Below are 25,000 nucleotides of genomic sequence, written 5' to 3'. Positions count from 1 at the left end.
AGGCCTAGGGCCGGACCAGGCTCAGAACATTTTGCTGTGAATTTAACCCTAGAGCATGACGTCTCAGTGTGTGCACAGCTTCCCCGAATTAGAGTTCGGAAAAAAAGTCTGAACTCTCCAAGAAAAGTTTGGTGGTCGGAGACAGTATGGACAGGCCTTTAAGTTAAGACATAAGAGCTGGTACTGAAGACAATCAAAATACAGCCCTCTGAATTTAGAAGAAATTCCACCTAAACAGTTCTCAACGGTCAGAGGAACAGCACAGTGTGGGTTGTGGTTTAGGGTGGACTGTCCCTTTAAATGTATCTGCAGTTGTTTACATTAATACCCACCATTGATTGATTGATTGAATGAATGAATGAATGAACGAATGAATGAATGAATGAATGAATGAATGATTGATTGATTGATTGATTGATTGAATACTTTGCTAGCAGTTTCCATATGACAAGATGTTGTACCAGGGACCCCCATATGAAAAGATGTTGTACCAGGGACCCCCATATGACAAGATGTTGTACCAGGGACCCCCCCAACTTAAGATTTCTGAATTTTCAGATCTACAAACTCTGTTTTCTGATCTATTTCCTTGACTGTAACCCTGACAGGTTTAATAAAGACCCAGAGATGATCTATTTCATTGACTGTAACCCTGACAGGTTTAATAAAGACCCAGAGATGATCTGTTTCATTGACTGTAACCCTGACAGGTTTAATAAAGACCCAGAGATGATCTATTTCATTGACTGTAACCCTGACAGGTTTAATAAAGACCCAGAGATGATCTATTTCATTGACTGTAACCCTGACAGGTTTAATAAAGACCCAGAGTTTGCTCGCCATCTTGCATGTGCACCCCCCCTTCCTGATATTCCCTCAGTAAATGATATGGTTCAACATTTTAATCTTAAATTAGAGTCAGCTCTGGATATAGTGGCTCCTATGAAAACTAAAAAGAAACATAAAGTAAAAGAAACACCCTGGATAAACGATCATATACGCTCACTCAAGAAACAATGCCGCAAAGCAGAGCAAGCTTGGAGAAAAAATAAACTAACTATCCATCTACAGATTTTTAAGTCATTAACAGCCACGTACAATAAAACCATGCGTCTGGCTAGGCAGGCCTATTTTTCCGGAATTATTAATGAGAACAAGAACAATGCTAGGGTCTTATTCTCCACTATTGAACGCCTCTTAAACCCCCCCCAGTCCTACAAGCAGTCACTCCTTGCCTCTAAAGCAAAGTGTAATGAGTTTGCATCCTTCTTTGACAACAAAATTGTGAACATTCGAGCTGGTATTATGAATAATACTGTCACAAATGCAAATGCGGTTAATGGTGCCATGTGTAAAAGTGTAGATAAATCTAGGGGCAGCCTAGTATCATTTTGTGAAATTGATGAAGAGGAACTTCGTAAAACCATATCGCAAATGACATCGTCTTCTTGCTCGCTGGATGCAATACCCACGCCATTTCTCAAAGAGGTTGTAGACTGTGTGATTGGAGATATCCTAAAAATAGTAAATAACTCTATACAATCAGGTGTCTTTCCAGAAACACTGAAAACGGCCGTAGTTAAGCCCTTACTCAAGAAACACAACCTCGACCCGTCCATGCTGTGTAATTATAGACCCATTTCCAATTTGCCTTTTCTGGGCAAGGTCCTAGAAAAAATTATCTTTCATCAATTGGATGTATTTCTGCAGAACAATAAGGTGCACAACAAATTCCAATCCGGCTTCAGGAAAGGACACAGCACAGAAACTGCACTTTTAAAAGTAATTAATGATCTTAGGGTGTCTGCTGATAACAAAAATGTATCCGTTCTCCTACTGCTGGATCAAACGGCGGCTTTTGACACAATTGACCATACAATTCTAATACAACGTCTTGAACACTGGGTAGGGCTGTCAGGCACAGCTTTGTCCTGGTTTTACTCCTACCTAACAGGCAGAAGCTACTTTGTTAATCTAGCTGACTTTGAGTCAAACAAACACAACATCTGCTCTGGTATTCCACAGGGCTCAATTCTTGGTCCTTTATTATTCTCCCTCTATATACTGCCGCTGGGAGAACTTATTTCCGCTCACGGTGTGAATTTCCATTTCTATGCTGATGACACCCAGCTGTACCTTTCGGTAGCTCCGGACGACCCCTGTGCTCTAGACCCATTGCTGACGTGTGTGTCTAGCATAAAATGCTGGATGAGTGAGAACTTTCTCAAACTAAATGAGGACAAGACAGAAGTTCTCATAATTGGTTCTACTGCGCAGAGAGAATCAATAATAAGTAGACTTGGTAACCTGTCTAAAGAAAGTAACACTTCTGTAAAGAACCTGGGAGTGATCATTGACGCTGAATTGAATTTTAATACACACATTAATCATGTCACCAAGATTGCCTTCTTTCACCTTAGAAATATTGCGCGAATTAGAGCTTATCTAACATTGGACGATGCAAAAACGCTGATCCACGCTTTTGTTTTCTCTCGGCTTGATTACTGCAACGCACTTCTCTCTGGTCTGCCAAAGAAAACAACTGACAGTTTGCAACTTGTTCAAAATGCGGCAGCCAGAGTTTTAACTAAAGCTAAGATGAGAGAACATATTACTCCAGTCTTAGCGTCGCTACACTGGCTCCCGGTTGTTTTTAGGATTGATTTTAAAATTATTTTACTTGTTTATAAAGCTCTAAATGGTCTGGCACCTTCGTACCTCTATGACTGCCTGCATAGATACGTTCCAAACCGCCCACTCAGGTCTTCTAGTGCTGACCTACTCGATGTGCCTAAAATGAAATATAAAAAATATGGTGAAGCAGCTTTCTGCTTCTACGGACCGACAGTTTGGAATAAACTCCCACTACACCTAAGACAGGCAGCCTCTGTGGATAGCTTTAAAGCACAGCTCAAGACCTATTTCTTTACTCTTGCTTTTAGCTGAATTATTTTTTTATCTCTTTGATGCTATTGACGTCCACACTGTTCTGAAATTGTTCTTCAATGTTTTATGTTTTTATTGTTCTGCTTTATTGTATTCATGTGTATTTTATTTTTTCTGTTAAGTAACTGTGCTTCATTTTCTGCTCTGTAAAGCACTTTGAGCTGCATTTCATGTCATGAAAGGTGCTATACAAATAAAGCTTTATTATTATTATTATTATTAGATGATCTGTTTCATTGACTGTAACCCTGACAGGTTCAATAAAGACCCAGAGATGAGTGAGTGTGTGCAGAGAGAGGAGGAGGGAGCTGACAAACATCTCATCCACAGAGCAGAGTCTCCAACATCTCCTCCCCAAGCTGGAGCTCCTCACACTGAGTATGTTTATCTATATATTATAACACTTTGATATGAATGTTTATCTATAGATTATAACACTTTGATATTAATGTTTATCTATAGATTATAACACTTTGATATTAATGTTTATCTATAGATTATAACACTTTGATATTAATGTTTATCTATAGATTATAACACTTTGATATTAATGTTTATCTATAGATTATAACACTTTGATATTAATGTTTATCTATAGATTATAACACTTTGATATTAATGTGTATCTATAGATTATAACACTTTGATATTAATGTTTATCTATAGATTATAACACTTTGATATTAATGTTTATCTATAGATTATAACACTTTGATATTAATGTGTATCTATAGATTATAACACTTTGATATTAATGTTCATCTATAGATTATAACACTTTGATATTAATGTTTATCTATAGATTATAACACTTTGATATTAATGTTTATCTATAGATTATAAATTACTATGTGTACACTTTGATATTAATGTTTATCTATAGATTATAACACTTTGATATTAATGTTTATCTATAGATTATAACACTTTGATATTAATGTGTATCTATAGATTAACAATTTGATATTAATGTTTATCTATAGATTATAAGTTACTATGTGTACACTTTGATATTAATGTTTATCTATAGATTATAAGTTACTATGTGTACACTTTGATATTAATGTTTATCTATAGATTATAAGTTACTATGTGTACACTTTGATATTAATGTTTATCTATAGATTATAAATTACTATTTGTACACTTTGATATTAATGTTTAGCCAGTTACTATGTGTACACTTTGATATTAATGTTTACCTATAGATTATAAATTACTATGTGTACACTTTGATATTAATGTTTATCTATAGATTATAAGTTACTATGTGTACAGTTTGTGAGTGAAGTGCTACAAATCACAATGTGCTGTTCAGTGGTGAAGCTGCTCCATACAGACTGACTGTCCAGGAGTTGAAACTCCCAAACTCATATTCATAATGTGATGCAATAACAAAGCATCTTGAACAAACTGACATTTTCATTCTCATAATAACTGTATAAACATGTATTATGATTCCAGAAGTCACAGAGCAGAGTCTCCAACACCCAGCTGTGTGTCTATGAAGAGTGATCGGTCTAAAGGACTTCCTCTACACTTCAGTGATGAACCTGGACCTCCACACACAACGTAGGCTATGTGAATCCATTACAAAATACAGATACACAACACTATAACACCAGTAAGACTCCCTAATCGGGAGATAAGCGACCGTCAGGTCGCAGCGTGATTTTAGGGCAAAATGTGTAGGAGCAGTGTCCAAAAATGTGTTTGAAAAAATCGGCCTGATGGTGGCGCTATATGGGACAGATCCATGTTGATGAGATGAGTGTAGACATACTGTGTACCGATTTGCGTGATTTTAGGGCAAAATCTGTAGGAGCAGTGTCCAAAAATGTGTTTGAAAAAATCGGCCTGATGGTGGCGCTATATGGGACAGATCCATGTTGATGAGATGATCTGTAGACATACTGTGTACCGATTTGCGTGATTTTAGGGCAAAATCTGTAGGAGCAGTGTCCAAAAATGTGTTGGGCCTGATGGTGGCGCTATATGGGACAGATTCATGTTGATGGCTCTTTTGGCGCCGCCGAGGCGGACACGTGGGTACCGGCCCCGGCTCTCCCGGTCGCTCCTAGCCAGAGTTACGGCATTTGGTCATTTTTGCACTTTTTGGGGGGTCCCTGGGGGTCCCTGGAGCTCCCGGGGTCCCTGGAGGGGTGGAGGTTGTGGATTGGCAGGCAAGGAGTGTATGTGCAAAGTTTGGCATGTATTGGGGCAACGGTGGCGGAGATATGAGTTGGGGAAAAGTGTGACGTGACGGACAGACTGACTGACTGACTGACTGACTGACTGACTGACTGACTGACTGACTGACAGACAGCCGGTGGAGGTTTTGGCAGTAACTGCGACCTGACGGTCGCAATGACACATGAGTTGCACTTTATTACAAAATTATTACAAAAGCTAGATTTTTTTCCCTGTAATGTGTCGTTTATTTTTCATTTTTTATCTGTCTCCTTCCACCACTTTCATCTTTAGGTAAAACCTTACTTGGCTTTTTGTCTTCCTAGTAATGGCTTCTAAACATCATTCAATCTGCTCTGTTGTTGACTGTGTTGGGTCCATATGCGTTAGGAGTTCTCCTTAAAGGTGTTATGTCAATGCGTAGGTCACATGGTTGCAATAAAAAAGGGTGGGATGTATACATATATCACAGATTGATTGCCGTTTGCTCTGAATTCACCACTATCGCACTGCCATGAACACCCCAGGAAATGAGGAAGTAACCTCAATGTAAAATATATTTATCTGATATCTTATTTACATCATTATCGTTCACGTGAAGCAGTTTGTTTATGCTTATTTGTTGAAAAAATGTAAATGGCTATGTTGATTTAGCCTCCTGGATCCTGGCTGGCTATGAAACTGCATTCTGTCTGTAGCAGATGATTCACTGTCTCAGCCTGATGGCCTCAAAAGTCTAGCATCTCCCTCTGTCCATCGGGATATCCCTTTGGTCTAGTGGTTAAGATGTTTGACTTTCAAGCGGGAGACCCGGTTTCGAATCCAGGGCATTACATGTCCGTCTATAAGAACTTATTATTGCCAGGGCAAACACTATAGCATTTTGAACTTATTATTGCCAGGGCAAACACTAACAGGGATGTCAAACTCAAATGCACAGGGGGCCAACATTTTTAAAATGGTACAAGTCGAGTGCCGGACTGGTTCAATGTTTATTTAAACGCGGGCATTGCATTCACAGGCTCTCGATAAGCGCCAATGCACTAGCAGTGCATTGTGGGACTTGTAGTATTATGGTGGTGCGTGTGTAACAGAGTGACTCATTGCCTCAGCCTGATGGCATCAAAAGTCTAATATCTCCCCCAGTCCATAGGGATATCCCTTTGGTCTGATGGTTAAGATGTTGGACTTTCATGTGGGAGACCTTGGTTTGAATCCCAGGCAATGCATGTGCAACATACCAGTGGCCAGAGGGCCAGTTCTAATAGTAATTAAATATCATCCCGCGGGCCGAAGATAATTCAATCACAGGCCTGATTTGGCCCCCGGGCCTTGAGTTTGACATACAGTATGTGCACTATAGCATTTTGAACGCTGGTTCTCCGCGCCTTGGAGGGGATCGAGAGCTCAGCTCTGGTCAGAAAGAAGTGTCCCTCCCCTCGTCTGTAAATTACTGCTGACACTACTCTATTATCACTGGCAATCAATGCAGATTCTAAATCGTCACAACATTACTTGGGATATGAGCAATTCCTTTCCACAGAATAAGCCAACTTGTAACCTCGACTCAAGCCTGGTGTTCATTCACAACAGGCCGTTTGGTTTCCACCTAAAGCGCGGAAACCACTAGAAGAACCGGCGCCGCTTTGATTTGGTTCCCTCCGTTTTTTCCCCAATCCCTATTAAAATGCTGGAGTAGCCTAGTGTAGTCTTGCCAGTCGCTATAAGTTGGAATAAAAGATGCATTTACCAAACACATGTTTCAAAAGCAAAACTACTCTGCATCATGGATTTTATTAGGTAGGCCCTAAAAATATATCCTTGAGCTTGGGTTAAAACTGTTTACGGTTGGATAGTTCCGGACAAATTGTAGTCTTTGAGTACTACAACACAATGTGTTGTGGTTTCCGCTCCCGACCGGATACAACCCCGAAAAGTGAAGTGATCCCAGACTTGCCAACTTGTGGTCTGCAATTACGTTGTTTCTTGTTGGCGGAGTAGGGATGGTCTTGGGACGGTGCTGCTCTACTCTGAGACTGCGCCAGAGAGAGAGAGAGAGATGCCTCTTGCAGGGCGTGAGACAGAGACGCACGGGGAGGCGGGGGTGCGGGTGGCAACCAGTTAGGTTATAGAGAGATATGAAAAGAAAAAGTACTGCTGTGTACAGTGAAAAGAGAACCGCACAAAAAAGGAATTATACATGCTTATCACATCACAACACAAATAGAATACTAAAAGCACAACTTATCAATGCAGTTCCAAACAAAGAGTCCAAAAGTGTCCTAATGGTCAATGTTGAGGAGATGAAACCATAACCAGACATCGGAAGTGGCTTCATTTCCAGCAAGCAAAACTTGCCCCTCGGCCGAAACCTTCATGCCTGGATGGGACGTTACACTAAAGAATATTGACTAAACCGACTTTATCAATCACGTTTCTGTTGTTTTTGTATGATTCCAGAAGTGTTGACCACAGAGCAGAGTCTCCAACACCCAGCTGTGTGTCTATGAAGAGTGATGCGTCTAAAGGACATCCTCTTAACTTCAGTGATGAACCTGGACCTCCACACACACAGTATGTCAATCCTCTTCTACACCAGGGGTTTTCAAAGTGGGTGACGGGGCACCCTGGGGTGACGGGGCACCCTGGGGTGCCGCGACGGCAGTCCAGTGGTGCCACGAGATCATTTGATAATATTTGGAATTTATTTGGACACTTGAAGAAATATTTAGTATCATTTTAAACTTGAAGTACAAAGTTATTTTCAGTCAGTTCTAACCAAAATGGCTGTTATCTCAACGTTTTCCTCGCAACATAATCACTAAAATATCGCCACTGTCGGGCAGAAACCTCTGTCGCACAAAACTGGTGAAAACAGCCGATCTACAAGCACACAACGCCTCATGATGTGCTTGTAGATTGGCTGTTTTCACTAGTTTAGTACATTTTATAGATGATAAATACAAAATAAAGGTTTTGGACATACAAGGTTTCCACTCGTCAACAACGATATGCTATAAATATAAGGTGCTGGGAGTGAAAATTATAATGTAGGCAGTGTTCGAGTTATACTCCCAGAACTATGGGGGCCCTACATGGGGGGGGGGGGTCATACGTCTCGGTTTTTTGCGGTTTTGATCGCGTTTTTATCGCATTTTATTCGGGTTTCCGCAGGTTTTTTTTTGCTAAACAATCGGGAACGGCACACTACACTTTCCCTTGGCCCCTTTCCACATGCACCAGCCAGCAAGATAGTCTAGTTAGATGGAATTCTTGGTACCAACACTCCAACAGACAGACAACACCAGTATCATATAATCATTCAGTTCCAAAAGCTTTTCAGTTATCTACTTAATTAAACAAGTAGAAGTGAAAATAGCCGATCTACAAGCTCACAAGGAGTCCCTTCGCGCTGCGTTGTGAACTTCTAGATCTGCTATTTTCAGGACCCATACAATGTGTCCACAACGCTAGCCAAAACAGTGTTAGCTAGCAGCATAGCCTCCATCACTCCAACTCTATTTAGCCACGACTCACTCACCAATTGTTGACAGAGACGAGCAGGACGATGTTTAATGCCTTTATAGCCTACACGGTCTTGTCTTGGTGTTCTGTTATATTCCTTTATGCCTGTGTGTTGTTAATTTCACCACAAGTCCATCAGGGCGCAAGAAGATACGCACTGACGACAGAGCGTGTTAAAGGCTCGTCCTATGAAAGCCATTTCCTCTCTGCACAGAAGCGCATTTCAAAACAAGAGTCTTTATTTTATTTTTTTCATCTATACAATCGATCATTCAACATGTTTATTTTGAAATTGTCCTGGAAAATAGTAGCCAAATAGCACCTACATGCCACTGAGAGGTTACGTTTGTGTTGATGAGAGCCAGAGAGCGCAGGGGAGAAAAAAAAAAAGAGACCCCATAGGGGTTTTTGACTATGGGGTCCCAGACCTTATCTATGGGGGCTAAGCCCCCACTGGCCCCCACATAACTCGAACCCTGAATTCATCGGGTGCCCTGAGACAAAAAAGTTTGGGAACCCCTGTTCTACACAATATAATTTCTCTGTAGTTTTAAGCAGCATGTTTAACTGACGATCTCACAGAGGAGAAACTTCACTACCCACAATGCCACAGTGTAAGATCCGGTACCGTTGATGTATCTGATTGGTGGAGCTCACGTTGCTTTAATAAACTGACTTTGTGATTCCAGAAGTGTTGACCACAGAGCAGAGTCTCCAACACCCAGCCTTCTGTCCATGAAGAGTGACTGGTCTAAAGGACTTCCTCTTCACTTCAGTGATGACCCTGGACCTCCACACACAACGTAGGCTATGTGAATCCATTACAAAATACACTAACTAGACCCTCCAGAAAAACGCGATTATGCGATCGCAGAATTTCCCGCAATAATCACTAAATGCCGCTGAATATGCGGAGGGTCGCATGTTTTCACAATCCCCGCATATTCCCCTGCAGGCATAAGACACCCTCCTCCTCCCTTGCTTAACACTGTAGGCTAAATTAACCTGCTGCGCTATCAAAGCTCCAGAAACGACAAATTAAAGTTCATCCTACTTGATTTGACGCCTCCATCGCACTCCGTTTGAAACGTTGCCTTTCAAAGCAAACGAGCAACTCCGACAAAAGTTACAAGTAGCAGTAGGTATTCCATGGAAGGCTTGGAAGCAGATAGGAACGGCATAACATTTTAATCCCTTTAGAGAGAGCAAAACCACATAAATAAACCAGAGTTTTGCTTTAGCAGTGAGCTAAATCCTTAGCAATGACAGGTCATAGGGTAATTATTTTTGCCTTGAAGTAGCCTATTAAGGTAATTAAATAGCAGATATTTGCCTTGAAAATAATGAAAGGCAGTCAAATGTCTGTTTTGCATTTCTCAATTCACTCAAGGACCCTTAAATTAATATGTTTTGACTACTTTGAAAATAGCAGATATACACACTCTTTAGTGATATGTTGTGAGCTTGTAGATCGTCTATTTCTAAATAGCCTGTGTACTGTAAAGTGGTTCAATAGTTATCAATTTTTATATATAGTTATACATTTATGTATATGTATATATATATATGTATACTGTATATAAAAAAAGTAAAAATAAATAAGTAAATATTTCGCATAATTTCGCATTTTCACCGCATAAATTCACATAAAAAACCCGCATAATTCACCGCATAATCAAGGATTTTTGCCCACGTTTTTCTGGAGGGTCTAACTAACATGACACCTGTGTTGCACATTGTTCAAATTAATCCCTAAAAAACAAGACAGAGTATTTTGTTCCCTCCCTGTCCAATCATTACCTAGAGAATGAAAGTTACTGTGTGCAGTTTGTGAATAATCATTTAACCTACGGCCACTTTGACCCACAAGCTCCACCTGTTTTCCATGTATTTTATTTTATAAACAAACCACTCAAATCCTGGGATTTCTTTGTGAGTTTTTAGTATTGTACAGTGGTAGCATGGCTCCCCCTAATGGCCACTGGAGGAATATGAATCTGACTGTTGTTATGGTGTGTTGCGCTCAGTGCTTGGACCCCAGTGTTGCTGCTTGCTGCTATATTTATACTGCATGAAAACTGTAAAAGACTTCAATATTTTCTACTTACTGACTGTTAATAAATAATGTAAACATTATGAATTGTGAGAATTGTACCTCCTGATTAGTCACAGCTGTACTCTATGTGCTCGTTATTAAGTCACTTCTGCCTGATGAACTTTAGTTTTAAACGCAGAGGAAGGCCACCGGCCGAAAGGCGTCCGTTTTAGATGGTGAGACTGCTGCTGTGGTTTACATGAATTAAAAATATACTTAAAGATACTACTGAAGAGAGTGCAGATATTCCCTTTATTCTGATGGAAATAGCAGATGCATTCAAGTCAACTACATACAGTATTATGGCATATTTATATGTAACACAATATGGAATAGCTATCTATCATTGCAACCTGTATTGTACTGTATTTGTTGTACATTTTAGTGGTGATATTATTTCTTTAATTTTTGTTCTTTATCTTCATGTAACTGCAATGCTGTGAGTGAAACTTTGAAACATGTATTATGATTCCAGAAGTGTTGACCACAGAGCAGAGTCTCCAACACCCAGCTGTGTGTCTATGAAGAGTGACAAGTCAATGGGAATTCCTCTACACTTCAGTGATGAACCTGGACCTCCACACACACAGTAGGCTATGGGAATCCATTACAAAATACACTAACATGACACCTGTGTTGCACATTGTGCAAATTATTAAAAAACAGACAGATTATTTTAAGTGTTCCCTCCCTGTCCAGTATATTGACTGAATGTTACTGTATGCAGTTTGTGAATAATCATTTAACCTTCCTTAACCTGTGATCCATAAGCTCTACCTATTGTATTTACTGCATTAAAAACTGCAACGTTGTGTCCATTGTACACAACATATTTATACTGTCTTTCTATTATTGTATGGAATTAGTTCGCTGTTGTTGAGGAGACAAAACCATAGACTGTAAAACAGAACAGGACAACGTGACGCCGTTGGTTTCTACAGACAGTAAATGAAGCCGATTGTTCAGCGAGTGCAAATCCACCATCTTTCTTAGAAATGAACATGGAAATGAATCAATAAATGCTATTGGCTGGAGAGTGGGTCTTCACTCTGTGGAGGCAGTAGAAAGCCTGGAAACACAGTGTAATGCTGGTGCTTTGTTGTGCCTTGTATTGCATTATTATTTAGCTGCCAGTAACGCTGTTATGGTTGTGTTTACAGCAATAGTGATTCCCTTACAGTATATGCATCACATACTCTCACCTTGCTATTGGATTACATGTACTGTATGTGGGGGCGGGGACATGTCTCTGGCAGGTATTTAGTTTCTGGTTCTCTGAAGTTGATTCATTGTGATCGTGAAGCTGGCTGGCTTTGGTGTGGACCAGGGACGTGCTGGCCATTGGGAAAAGCGGGACAACTCCCAAACGGCCGGTTCATTCCCGGCCGGTCCAGGCCGGCCATTAAAAAAAAATAAAAAGTAAAATGTCTGCCTTCGTTCCATTTTGGGTGCTGGGCGGCCAACAAAGTAAATCGTCACTGTCGGGCAGAAACCCGTATCTCCAAGTTTCACATTTGTAAACAGCAAAGCCCTGCTTCATCATACAATTGTAGATCTGCTGTTTTCACTAGTTTAAAACATTTTTAAAATGATAAATACAGTACAAAACAAACGGTTTTGGACCTACAAGGATTCCACCCCACAACGACGAAATATAACTATATAATGTAATTGGCCCACTGGCTTGTCACTTTGTCACAAATCTTTGAGCAGCAGCAGCAGCGCTATAGAGAGATCTCTCTCTATAGCGCGCAATGAGGGCCTCTCCAACTCTTTTTCCCGGGCTGAATCAGGGGCCCAGCACGTCCCTGGTGTGGACCTACGTTCCTCTGCACCAAAGCTGGAGTGCACTAAAAGCTGTGTGTCAGGGACGTACTGGGCCCCCGATTCAGCCTGGTAAAAGGAGTTGGAGAGGCCCTCATTGCGTGCGGGCATCGGCCGCACACCAGATTTCTCCGCCTTCCGGACGCACTGCGAGGCACCAAATCGGTTACTGTGATTTTAGGTCTCATGGTTTTTCTGGTATAAAGACAGTCTAATGACGTTGTTTGTAGACCATCTAGGAGTAGTCAAGGAAGCTAGGGTGTAGTGGACTGGTATTCAGATGATAGACAAGCCAGTAGGGTCAATGTGATGGCTCTGTGGGCTGCTGCTACCCAGCGCTATAGAGAGAGATCTCTCTCTATAGCGCTGCTGCTATAGAGAGAGATCTCTCTCTATAGCGCTGCTGCTATAGAGAGAGATCTCTCTCTATAGCGCTGCTGCTATAGAGAGAGATCTCTCTCTATAGCGCTGCTGCTATAGAGAGAGATCTCTCTCTATAGCGCTGCTGCTATAGAGAGAGATCTCTCTCTATAGCGCTGCTGCTACCCAGCGCTATAGAGAGAGATCTCTCTCTATAACGCTGCTGCTATAGAGAGAGATCTCTCTCTATAACGCTGCTGCTATAGAGATAGATCTCTCTCTATAACGCTGCTGCTATAGAGAGAGATCTCTCTCTATAACGCTGCTGCTATAGAGATAGATCTCTCTCTATAACGCTGCTGCTATAGAGAGAGATCTCTCTCTATAACGCTGCTGCTATAGAGAGAGATCTCTCTCTATAACGCTGCTGCTATAGAGATAGATCTCTCTCTATAACGCTGCTGCTATAGAGATAGATCTCTCTCTATAACGCTGCTGCTACTCAGCGCTATAGAGAGAGATCTCTCTCTATAGCAGCAGCGTTATAGAGAGAGATCTATCTCTATAACGCTGCTGCTATAGAGAGAGATCTCTCTCTATAACGCTGCTGCTATAGAGATAGATCTCTCTCTATAACGCTGCTGCTATAGAGAGAGATCTCTCTCTATAGCGCTGCTGCTATAGAGAGAGATCTCTCTCTATAGCAGCAGTGTTATAGAGAGAGATCTCTCTCTATAATGCTGCTGCTATAGAGAGAGATCTCTCTCTATAACGCTGCTGCTATAGAGAGAGATCTCTCTCTATAGCAGCAGTGTTATAGAGAGAGATCTCTCTCTATAGCGCTGCTGCTATAGAGAGAGATCTCTCTCTATAGCGCTGCTGCTATAGAGAGAGATCTCTCTCTATAGCGCTGCTGCTATAGAGAGAGATCTCTCTCTATAGCGCTGCTGCTATAGAGAGAGATCTCTCTCTATAGCAGCAGTGTTATAGAGAGAGATCTCTCTCTATAATGCTGCTGCTATAGAGAGAGATCTCTCTCTATAACGCTGCTGCTATAGAGAGAGATCTCTCTCTATAACGCTGCTGCTATAGAGATAGATCTCTCTCTATAACGCTGCTGCTACTCAGCGCTATAGAGAGAGATCTCTCTCTATAGCAGCAGCGTTATAGAGAGAGATCTCTCTCTATAACGCTGCTGCTATAGAGAGAGATCTCTCTCTATAACGCTGCTGCTACTCAGCGCTATAGAGAGAGATCTCTCTCTATAACGCTGCTGCTACTCAGCGCTATAGAGAGAGATCTCTCTCTATAGCGCTGCTGCTATAGAGAGAGATCTCTCTCTATAGCACTGCTGATACTCAAAGATTGGCCATTTCAGATCATGAGAGACAAGCCAGTGGGCCAATTTCATGAGCTATATTTACTTTGTGGGCTGGCCATTTGTTTTTAATGGCCGGCCTGGACCGGCCGGGAAAGGAGTTGTCCTGCGTTTCCCAACATCCAGCGTCCAACGTCCCTATTAATTATTGCCATTCTGAAAGTAAAGAAGAGAACTTGGTATCCCTCGTCCTGAGTATTCCTTCCTCCTGCATGTAAAGTTATCCTTGTTGACGTCTTGCAACAATAGCTTACTTTATCATTAATTGTAAAATGAATCTGACCATGATTTACTAAACACATATCATGATTATTTAAAAAAATATTAAACTAGCGATTGAAAACAGTGTTTATGAAAAGGTTTACTAAATCATCATATAATTACATTTAGCAAAAAGTTTCTTGAGTATTTCCAGCTAACGAAACTTGACTCTTGGCCAAACCCCATGACATTTCAGTCCCTTATGCTTTAATTAATGGGACGTTATATTAAACAATATGGAATAAACCAACTTTTTCAATCACATGCTAATTAAAGACATGTTTTTCTGTTGTTGTTTTTGTATGATTCCAGAAGTGTTGACCACAGAGCAGAGTCTCCAACACCCAGCCTTCTGTCTATGAAGAGTGACCGGTCTAAAGGAAGACTGATTGACTTCACTAATGAACCTGGACCTCCACACACACAGTATGTCAATCCATTACATTATTCACAACACTATAACATGACACATCTAAATCCTAACCTGAAATAATCCTGAAAAACCTAAAATATTCAAAACTGTAAAAACATTTATTATGATGATTCCCATCTGAAAATATGTGGTGCCATGGACCTCCAAACTAAATTTGTGTTGTTAAAATGTAAAAAAAAAAAAAAAAAAAAAAAATATATATATATATATATATATATATATACAGTATATATATTTTTTTTTCAGTAGTCTTTTTTTAAATAGCAGATATACAAGCTCAAAATGTGACACAATGTGGCACAATGTAGTCCTTCGCCTCACAGCTAGAAGGTCCTGGGTTCGATTCCCGCAGGGGGACGCTGTGGGCGCTGGCGGCGTGTTCCTCCCTCCGCGTCATCAGCGCCCACACCCTAGGTGGGGTTGGCGATAGGGCTTTCAGTGTGGAGTTTGGATGTTCTCCCCGTGTCTCCTAGGGTAAAAATGAACCCTCACAAAAACATGCAGTAATCCTGGTCTCTATACTGGGGAAAGGAACTGGTTGGAATAACGTGTTCCTTCCACGTGCTAAGTCTGTCCCAGGGAAATCCCCCCTGTCAGGTGAAAAGAAACAACTTGTACTAGCCATGCATTGAAGGAAGCATGAGGTCAGTCCGTTGTCTCCCCAGGCGCGGCAGAGGGAGAGCAGAGCCCAGGATTACATAGGCATTTGGCCCTGGGTGAAAATGGGTTACAGTGTTGTAATCTAACCCTTTTTTTTGAAGGGGGGGGGGGGGGGGGCAGTGGAAAAGGGGCTTAATAGAGACACACGGGCGCCTCCAAATTCACACCCCCTCTTGTGACAGCGGCCCCATTTCGGGTAAGGATGAACGGTGCACTGCAGCTGCCAATGCAATCCCAATGAGAGGCATCATGAAATATCATAATTTCAGTGGTTGACTACTGAGGCCATAGTGATTTTTTTTGTTTTCTAATAAAGTGTCCCATGAGTTTAATTTTGCCTTTTTAAAGTGGCATATCTGTCATCTTGATACACTACCTACAATATACTTTAATATACTTCATCTGTGAGTCAAAAATTGGAAATCTTAAGTTTAGGTGGTCGCATGGTACACACGTCATGGACGCATCCCTTGAGGTTTTCAATACCCAGATACGCTTGTCTCTCATGTATAATTAGGCTGTTTATTTTTGGAAAATGATCGCATCTCACTTCTTCCAAACGGAGTCTTGCTGGTTATTAATACTAACCTGGAGGATCCACTCTGTATAGTTGAAAAGGTCGGGATCTTCAAAGTCGGCACTCATAAACGCACAGCAGTAAAGACAGTGATGTCACTGAAAAGCGTCATGTTCTGTGTCTGCCGTTTCCCCTCTTCTCTGTTAACATTATGGGTAACCCATTCAAGTGGCAAATTAAACGTGACACACATCATGTATTTAGCAAACAAGAAGATATGTTGTCAGGGTCAAGCCATACATTTGAAAACATATTTTTGTTTAAATCAATATAGTCTTCAGTTTGTGTAGGATTATTTTAATATTAGGCTAACCACAGTTGAATTGCAATGACTTTCTATGGGCAGGCTTGCAGTTCACAGTTCTCCCTTACCCGAAGCGGGGCCGCTGTTTCAATTGTGGGCGTGAATTTGTAGGCGCCCGTATGGGAAATGGGTTAGACGAAGTGTTATACTGAAAATGTGGACTGGATTTACAAGGAAAAAAACGTGAAGAATTGTTATTGTCGTCATTACGTTTGTATCGGTGGCAATGGGTGATGTCATGAAGGAAAAAGTGGTTTGGACTATTTTACTATTAATGGCTTGGATCTGTTTACTTTTCCACGACATAAGAACGTCATTATTGTGGAAATAGATCATGTTGGTGGACTAAAATCCAGCTTTGAACGTGAGTAGCTGCAACTTTATGAACATTTCTTTGTTTGTGTATGTCGGACTGCAACGTTGATATTAGCACGAGTTTCGATGCTATAATGGTTTGCGGATTCGGAATCGCAAGAATCTTAGCTTTAAAATGGTATACAGCTTGGCAATGCAAGTAACACAGAGGCTTGTCTAAACGTGATTGTTTGTCAAAATACGGCCGGCGGGCCCGCCGGCGGGCCCACACCTGTTAACAGAAAAGGCCTTTTATTGTTAAATCCACCTGAGTGCCTGGACCTGGATTTTTGTGCCTCTGTGGCACATTTTGTCCTCCTTTTTTGCTCATTGTATTCCCTTTACTGTAGACTGGGGCCAATTCTGATATTCACAAATTGGTACCACCCAAGGTGACCGTACATTTTTTACATTTTTGACTTCCTACATGTCTCTAGTTTACATTTTGGTATGATAACCCTTTCTGAGACCCAGCTTAATTGATGTTATCAGCCGCTAGAGTCACTCTCCCATCGACTTTCTATACAGGAGGAAAATACCCAGAAAATATTTTTTTATTATTAACATTTTTTTTAGCCCAAGAAAAAACATTCCTTGGGCTACAAATGGCCCCAGAAAACGATGGTTTAGTGATGAAAAGTGATGAGTCATCACTTTTCATTTTTCTTGTTTCATGTTTTTTGTGCAAAACAAATGCTTGCAATGGATTCAGCATCATGACAAACCCCTAGTTAGACCCCTCACATCCTACTTTTTTTTTTAGGTTTTTAGAACTTTGTTTATATTGTGTTTTTTCTAGATAGATATCCATTTGCATTTGTTATATTGTTGTTGATGATGTACTGACATATTATCTTGTTTATTATTGTGAAAAGCGTCTGCTAAATGCCTAAATGCCTAAACTGTAAACTGTAAACTGTAAACTACTTAAATACCCAGAAATGTATAGAAAGTCGATGGGAGACCGACTCTAGCGGCTGATAACATCAATTAAGCTGGGTCTCAGAAAGGGTTATCATACCAAAATGTAAACTAGAGACATGTAGGAAGTAAAAAATTTAAAAAATGTATGGTCACCTTGGGTGGTACCAATGTGTGAAGATATCAGAATTGGCCCCAGGCCTACTGGTGGTTTGAGGGATACCAGTAGCGCCCCTGCTATCTTCTTTCTCTGGGACAGATCCATGTTGATGACATGACTTTAGAGACTGTGTAGTGCTTTGTGTGATTTTAGGACAAAATCTGTTGGCGCAGTCCGCAGTGTCCAAAAATTTGTTTTGCAAAAATCGCCCTGATGGTGGCGCTAAATGGGACAGATCCATGTTGATGACATGACTCTAGACATACTGTGTGCCACTTTGCGTGATTTTAAGGAAAATCTGTAGGAGCAGTGACATAACATTATGTACAACTATTATCTATAGTCTACAGTGACATAAGAACCTGTATTTACAACTGGGCAGTGTGTTTGTACCATGTAGGCCAGGTCAAGTCATTTATGTTCATCTATACCAGGGGTTTTCAAAGTGGGTGACGGGGCACCCCAGGGTGCCGGGGCACCCTGGGGTGACAGGGCACCCTGGGGTGCCGTGACTGCAGTCCAGGGGTGCAGTGAGATAATGTGATCATATTGAATATGAAAACATGATTTAGTATCATTTTAAACTTGAAGTACAAAGTTATTTTCAGTCAGTTCTAACCAAAATGGCTGTTATCTCAACCTTTTCCTCGCAACATAATCACTAAAATATCGTCACTGTCGGGCAGAAACCTTGTATCTCCAAGTTTCAAATGTGTACGTCTTTTGGTAAAGCAAAGCCCTGCTTCATCATACAAGACTGTCTCACAAAAATAGTGAAAACAGCCGATCTACAATGCTTGTAGATCTGCTGTTTTCACTAGTTTAGTACATTTTATAGATGATAAATACAAAACGAGCAGTTTTGGACATACAAGGTTTCCACCCAACAACAATGATTTGCTATAAATATAAGGTGCTGGGAATGAAAATTATAATGTAGGGGTGCCTCGGATTAAAAATATATGTATTGGGTGACCTGAGACAAAAACCTTTGAAAACCCCTGATCTATACGATATATTTTCAAAAAACATGGGGAAAATAGCAGATCTACAAGCTCACAACACATGGCATCACAGCCCTTCCTGAGCTTGTATATCGGCGCTAATCATTGTACAACAAAGTATACAGGTCTTAAGTGGTTAATTCAATAATATAAGTTAATATATTAAACTATCTATTATCTATATTATTGTCTTCATCTCCACAGAGAGAGACTCAGAACCACACCTGAACAGAAGACATCCAGTCAAACCACAAGTGAACAAAGTAAGACTGGACACATTTTACACTAATTAACATTTCATATCAATTAATGAAATGTTTAAATAGCAGAAAACATCATCAGACTAAATGTTAACGTTATATTCCTGTATCAATGTACAAATACTGGTGATTAACTTATACATTTAGACAAAAACAAGTGATCTAATATTATTTATGTAGCTGTTTTTCCCCTTTTTTGACAAATTGTGTAGCTTTTCAGAAGGTATTTAAGAGAATTAAGACATAGTGTTAATGGTATATTAGATGTAAAGTTATACATTAACTTGAATGTTTAAAATGTCTTCATTGTCTTCTCATAGCAGGTGTCAGTCCACAGGAGCAATTAAAGGTTTATAAGGTCGGTTTGAACCGTCTTGATCGTGTGACATACGTCACTGAAGTGCCCTCCCTCAGCAGCATCTACACAGAGCTCTACCTCTCAGCGGGAGAGAGTGAAGGGGTTAATACCCAACATGAGGTCTGGCAGCTTGAGAGAGCTTCCAAGAAGAGGACCCTCCATGACCAACCAATCAAATGCTGTGACATCTTTAAGCCCCTCCTTGGCAGAGATAAACCCAACAGAAGAGTTCTGACCAAGGGCATCGCTGGCATTGGAAAAACCTTCTCTGTGCGTAAGTTCACTCTGGACTGGGCAAGGGGTTTAGAAAATCAAGATGTCATTCTCCTGGTTCCCTTCTCATTCCGGGAGCTGAACCTGGTCAGAGATGAGCAGCACAGTCTTCTCTCACTGATCCATCGTTTCCACCCAGAATTAAAGGAGGTCACAGCAGAGCAGCTCGCTGTCTGGCAGGTTGGCTTCATCTTTGATGGTCTGGATGAAAGCAGGTTTCCGCTGAAATTCGAGAACATTGACATTGATTCTGATGCCTTCCAGAACAATGCCATTGTTTCTGATGTCACAGTGACATCATCAGTGGGCCTGCTGTTGACAAACCTCATCAAGGGGAATCTGCTCCCTAACGCCCTCCTCTGGATAACTACCAGACCTGCAGCAGCCAATCAGATCCCTCCTGATTGTGTTGACATGGAGACAGAAGTACGAGGGTTCACAGACCCCCAGAAGGAGCAGTTCTTCAGGAAGAGATTCAGTGATGATGAGAAGCTGGCCAGCAAAATCATCTCACACATGAAGACATCAAGGAGCCTCCACATCATGTGTCACATCCCAGTCTTCTGTTGGATCACTGCTACCGTTCTGGAGGACATGTTGAAGACAGATGAGACCGAAAAGCTGCCCAAGACCCAGACTGCGATGTACAGCAGCTTCCTGTGGGTTCAGACAAAGAGGAAGAATCTGAAGTATGACAAAACGGATGAGGTGAATCAACAGCATTCAAGCTCAGTAAAGGGTGATGGTGAAAGGGCGATGAGTCAAAAACCAAGAGAAAATTCCTGGTTGACCTGGTTGAAGACCACGACACAAAGACTGCTGGGAGTGGGTGCAACAACTAGCAATCTTCCAATGTCCAACCCTGACAGGGAGGTTCTTCTAATGTCCAACCCTGACAAGGAGATTCTTCTGAAGCTGGGCAGGCTGGCGTTTGAACATCTGGAGAAAAGTAGCATTATGTTCTATCAAGAAGACCTGGAAAAGTGTGGTCTTGATGTGAAAGACGCCTCGCTGTACTCAGGAGTGTGCACAGAGATCTTCAAAGAAGAGACTGTTCAATCTGAGAGAAAGGTCTACAGCTTTGTTCATCTGAGCATCCAGGAGTTTCTGGCTGCAGTCTACCTGTTCCACTGTTACACACAGAGGAACGTGAAGGTACTGAAGACATTCCTGGGAGTTGATGTCAGTTCCTTGGAAGACTTCCTGAAGAGAGCCTTTGAAAAATCCACGAAGAGTAAGAATGGTCACCTGGACCTCTTTCTCCGCTTCCTTCATGGTCTCTCACTGCAGTCCAACCAGAGTCTGTTAGGAGGTCTTTTGGGTCAGACAGCGGAAAGTCCAGAGAGCATCCAGAGAGTCATCGACAACCTGAAGAAGATGAATGATCAAAGGTTCTCTCCTGACAGATGTATCAACATCTTCCACTGTTTGATGGAGATGAACGACCACTCACTGCATCAGGAGATCCAACAGTACCTGGAGTCAGGGGACAGATCACAGACACGACTGACTCACTCCCAGTGTTCAGCTCTGGCCCACATGCTGCTGACGTCAGAGGAGGTTCTGGATGAGTTGGACCTGCACAAATACAGAACAACGGGTTCATGGGGGAAATCCAGACTGGTCCCAGCTGTGAGGAACACCAGAAAGGCTCGGTTAGTAGTCATGTGAAGAGAAAATGTATTAGAAGAGAATAAATCTTCCCTCACATCTAACACTATAAGTAGAAATGATGATTATTTTAAAACTTCCAATAATAATCAGGTCTGGTGGTATTGTGTTTATGTGCAAATAAAGGACAGCCCTATTAAATTAATTATTTCCATTGTTTTATTTGATGACCTTCCTGTCCTGGCATTTGACCTTTGTGCCCTCAAAACATTGAAAACACCAAAGGTCAAGTGGTCTTGACCCTATAATGACTAAACTCCTATGAACATAAAATAACCATTAAAGACGCACACATTAATAAACAGTTAAAATGTTCACATTATTGTTCCTCCTGGTTTAAGTGGAAATGCTTCTGGGGCTGCGTTGGCATTCATATTTGGGGTTGAATGACTTTTTTTCTTTTTCCTTGAACATCTCTGTTTTTACATATTCTACATTTACAGACTTGTTGGCTGTCATCTCGAGGAGCCAGCTTATGAAATTGTGTCTTCAGCTCTCAGCTCTAATCCTTCACATCTCAGGGAATTGGATCTCAGTTATAACAACGTGGAGGATTCATCCATGGAGCTCATTTCTGCTGGATTAAAGAGTCCACATTGTGAACTGGAGATACTGAGGTCAGATTAATTAACCAGCATTATTTAGATTAGTTCTGTTTTATTATTTATTGTTTGATTCTAATAAGAGGAGTGTGCATTAAGTTGACATCATGGTAGAATCATGATACGGTCAGAGTTGGTGTTGGTTAGTCCTCACTCTGGCATCACATCACAATGATACGCTACAGTAAATACAATATGTGATCCATCATGGCTGCTAGGGAATTATCACGTCCACTTACACAATCATTGAGTGTCAAACTGGTGTAAACACAGACTGGAAGGTTTGCTGGTTCCCCAGCCCACCAGCACCAGCAGTCTGTTGTCTGTTTCATTTAGTCAATAAGGTTGATATCATGGTAACACACGCTGACTAGAACAAATAATACAAATGAATAAGAAGCAATGTAATATTTATATATGTGTCCTTTTGTAATAACTATATTTGATTACCATGCTGTATACCTGGTAACTACCCTGTCTGTCTGTCTGTCTGTCTGTCTGTCTGTCTGTCTGTCTGTCTGTCTGTCTGTCTGTCTGTCTGTCTGTCTGTCTGTCTGTCTGTCTGTCTGTCTGTCTGTCCTCTCAGTCAGTTTGCTGGATCATCTGTTGTTAACTTGCTGCTTCCTGTTTCCTGTCAGTTAGCTTCCTGTTGGAAGATGACCATGATTTGCTTCACATTATTCCTGCCTGCCTGTTCTTTCCATCTCTTTGGTCCCTCCTCCAAAACTCTGATAATCAATCCAGATATGTAATCTTTAATTACAGACTTGCTGGCTGTCACATCACACAGACAGGATTTGACATCCTGCTCTCAGCTCTCAGATCTAATCTTTCCCATTTGAGAGAATTGGACATCAGTTTCAACTGCCTGCAGGAATCACAAGTGGAGCAACTCTCTGCTCTACTGAAGAGTGAAGAGTGTAGACTGCAGATCCTGAGGTAAATAAATAGTGTGTTTTCTCTCTGTGTGGATCTCTACTTGAACATCAACAGCACTTTGTTAAATATGGATTTCTCTGCAGGTTGTCAGGCTGTGGGCTCACAGAGGAAGGCTGTTCTTCTCTGGCTTCAGCTCTGACCTTCAACCCCTCCCATCTGAAACAGCTGGACTTGAACTTCAGCCACTTAGGAGGCTCTGGTCTGAAGAAGCTCTCTGCTGCACTGGAGACTCTGAAGTGAGTAGACTTGGACTGTGTCCATGTTGGTTAGTGCAGTGTTTCCTTACAATGTTGAACTGGAGACTCTGAAGTGAGTAGACTTGGACTGTGTCCATATTGGTTAGTGCAGTGTTTCCATACAATGTTGAACTGGAGACTCTGAAGTGAGTAGACTTGGACTGTGTCCATGTTGGTTAGTGCAGTGTTGAACTGGCTGGCCAGGTGGGAGGGGGCTTCACTTTTTATTTATTTATTATAATTCAATATAAAAAAAATGTGTGAGTTTCAAGTTTCAGCCCTTGACTCTCTTTATCAAAGTCAGTATGGAACTCTGTAAATAAATGATGCTCACCGTGTTCTAGGACAGTGGTTCTCAACCTTTTCAGGCAGCGACCCCCAAAATAATCATATTTTAACTGGGGACCCCCAAATAATCATATTTTAACTGGGGACCCCCAAATAATCATATTTTAACTGGGGACCTTCAAAATAATCATATTTTAACTGGGGACCCCCCCACCCTGACGGGCACTAAGAGTTGAGGCATTACATTTTGTATAACACGGTTCTATTGTGAAAATAGCCGATCTGCATGCTCGTTGCGAGGCGTTGTGAGCATGTAGATCGGCTATTTTCACAATTTGGCCAATGTTTAATTTGTCATTTTAGAGGTATTAAAAAGTCCTTAAAGCTATACTGTGTAAGTTGCTCAACTAGTGGTCAGTAGCGGTATTGCTTTTTTCGGACGTTTTTCGGCCGGAGTCGTCGCGGACCACCGCCGCGGACCACCGGAGCGGCGCCAGCAAACCACCGCGACCGATAGTAATCCGTGGAGGGGTAGAACGCATGGTAGAACGTAATTTTCTGGCCAGGATTTGTGGATTAAGAGGTTAAAATCCTTCACCATGGTAAACACTGTAGCCAAGCGGAGGCGCTTCCTGGAGACCAGAGCAGATAAGCTGTGATTGGCCGGTAGTGTACCATGTGTGCATGATCGGCGATGTGATTGGGCAACGTATACACAACGTATACAGATGATGCAGATTACGTCATTTTGGCGCGAAATCCCGCCCCTGTCACTGCTAAGAAGAAAACATATAAAGAGAAGGCTTCAGAAGCTGAAAATAACGGAGTGGGTGTTCTAAAACTTTAGCGATTTAACAGTTAGGACAATTTTAAGATTTGTTTTATAAAAAAAGTTACATGGTACAACTTTAAATTGTCACTTTAGAAACAGCGCCGCGGGAACTAATTTACAGTAGGGGGTGCTGTCACGCGCCCCTCTTTTTTTGCCTTTTTTTCACACGCCCCTCATGCATGCGCGCCTTTTTTTTTTGCCTTTTTTTATCGTTTTTTATCGTGTTTTATTGGGGTTTCCGCAGTCTATTTTTTAGCTAAATGTAACACAATCGGGAACGGCTTTCCTTAAATCTCCACATGCACCATCCAGCAAGATATAGTCTGGATTTCTTGACCAACAGTCAGACAACAAGTGCCAGTTTCATAAAATCATTCAGTTCCCAGAGCTTTTCAGTTAATCTACTTAGTTACTTTACACCACTGTCTACAACAGCCTGGTGTAGACAGTGGTTTAACTCAGCAAGCATGATGGTTCCCAAACTTTTTAGCCCGTGAACCAAGAGACATTAAACGGTAGGGTACCCTGTTCCAAACAAGTAGTGAAAAT

General features: G+C 41.3%; 1 protein-coding gene across 6 annotated transcripts in view; it reads left to right on the top strand.

The window, feature by feature from the left end:
- Positions 1–25,000, top strand: part of LOC308309266 (protein NLRC3-like) — a 104,378-nt gene that overhangs the window by 2,875 nt on the left and 76,503 nt on the right. Inside the window, exons 2-9 of one of the 6 annotated variants that reach the window (XM_080754789.1) lie at positions 3,202–3,324; positions 4,411–4,518; positions 7,600–7,710; positions 9,351–9,464; positions 11,232–11,345; positions 14,892–15,005; positions 19,197–19,255; positions 19,573–20,812. In XM_080754789.1, coding sequence (XP_080610915.1) covers positions 3,221–3,324; positions 4,411–4,518; positions 7,600–7,710; positions 9,351–9,464; positions 11,232–11,345; positions 14,892–15,005; positions 19,197–19,255; positions 19,573–20,812 — 1,964 coding nt within the window. In that variant the 5' untranslated portion in view covers positions 3,202–3,220. Of the gene's footprint in view, positions 1–3,201; positions 3,325–4,410; positions 4,519–7,596; positions 7,711–9,350; positions 9,465–11,231; positions 11,346–14,891; positions 15,006–19,196; positions 19,256–19,572; positions 20,813–25,000 lie in introns of all 6 variants that reach the window. The other 5 variants (XM_080754791.1, XM_080754790.1, XM_080754792.1 and 2 more) reach the window with 5 other exon arrangements.

The sequence above is a fragment of the Nannobrachium achirus genome, assembly GCF_963921795.1.
Source record: "Nannobrachium achirus genome assembly, chromosome: 23".
NCBI classification, from domain to species: domain Eukaryota; kingdom Metazoa; phylum Chordata; class Actinopteri; order Myctophiformes; family Myctophidae; genus Nannobrachium; species Nannobrachium achirus.
Note: the sequence above shows the minus strand (reverse complement) of the source record. Positions and strands in the feature narration are given on the sequence as shown.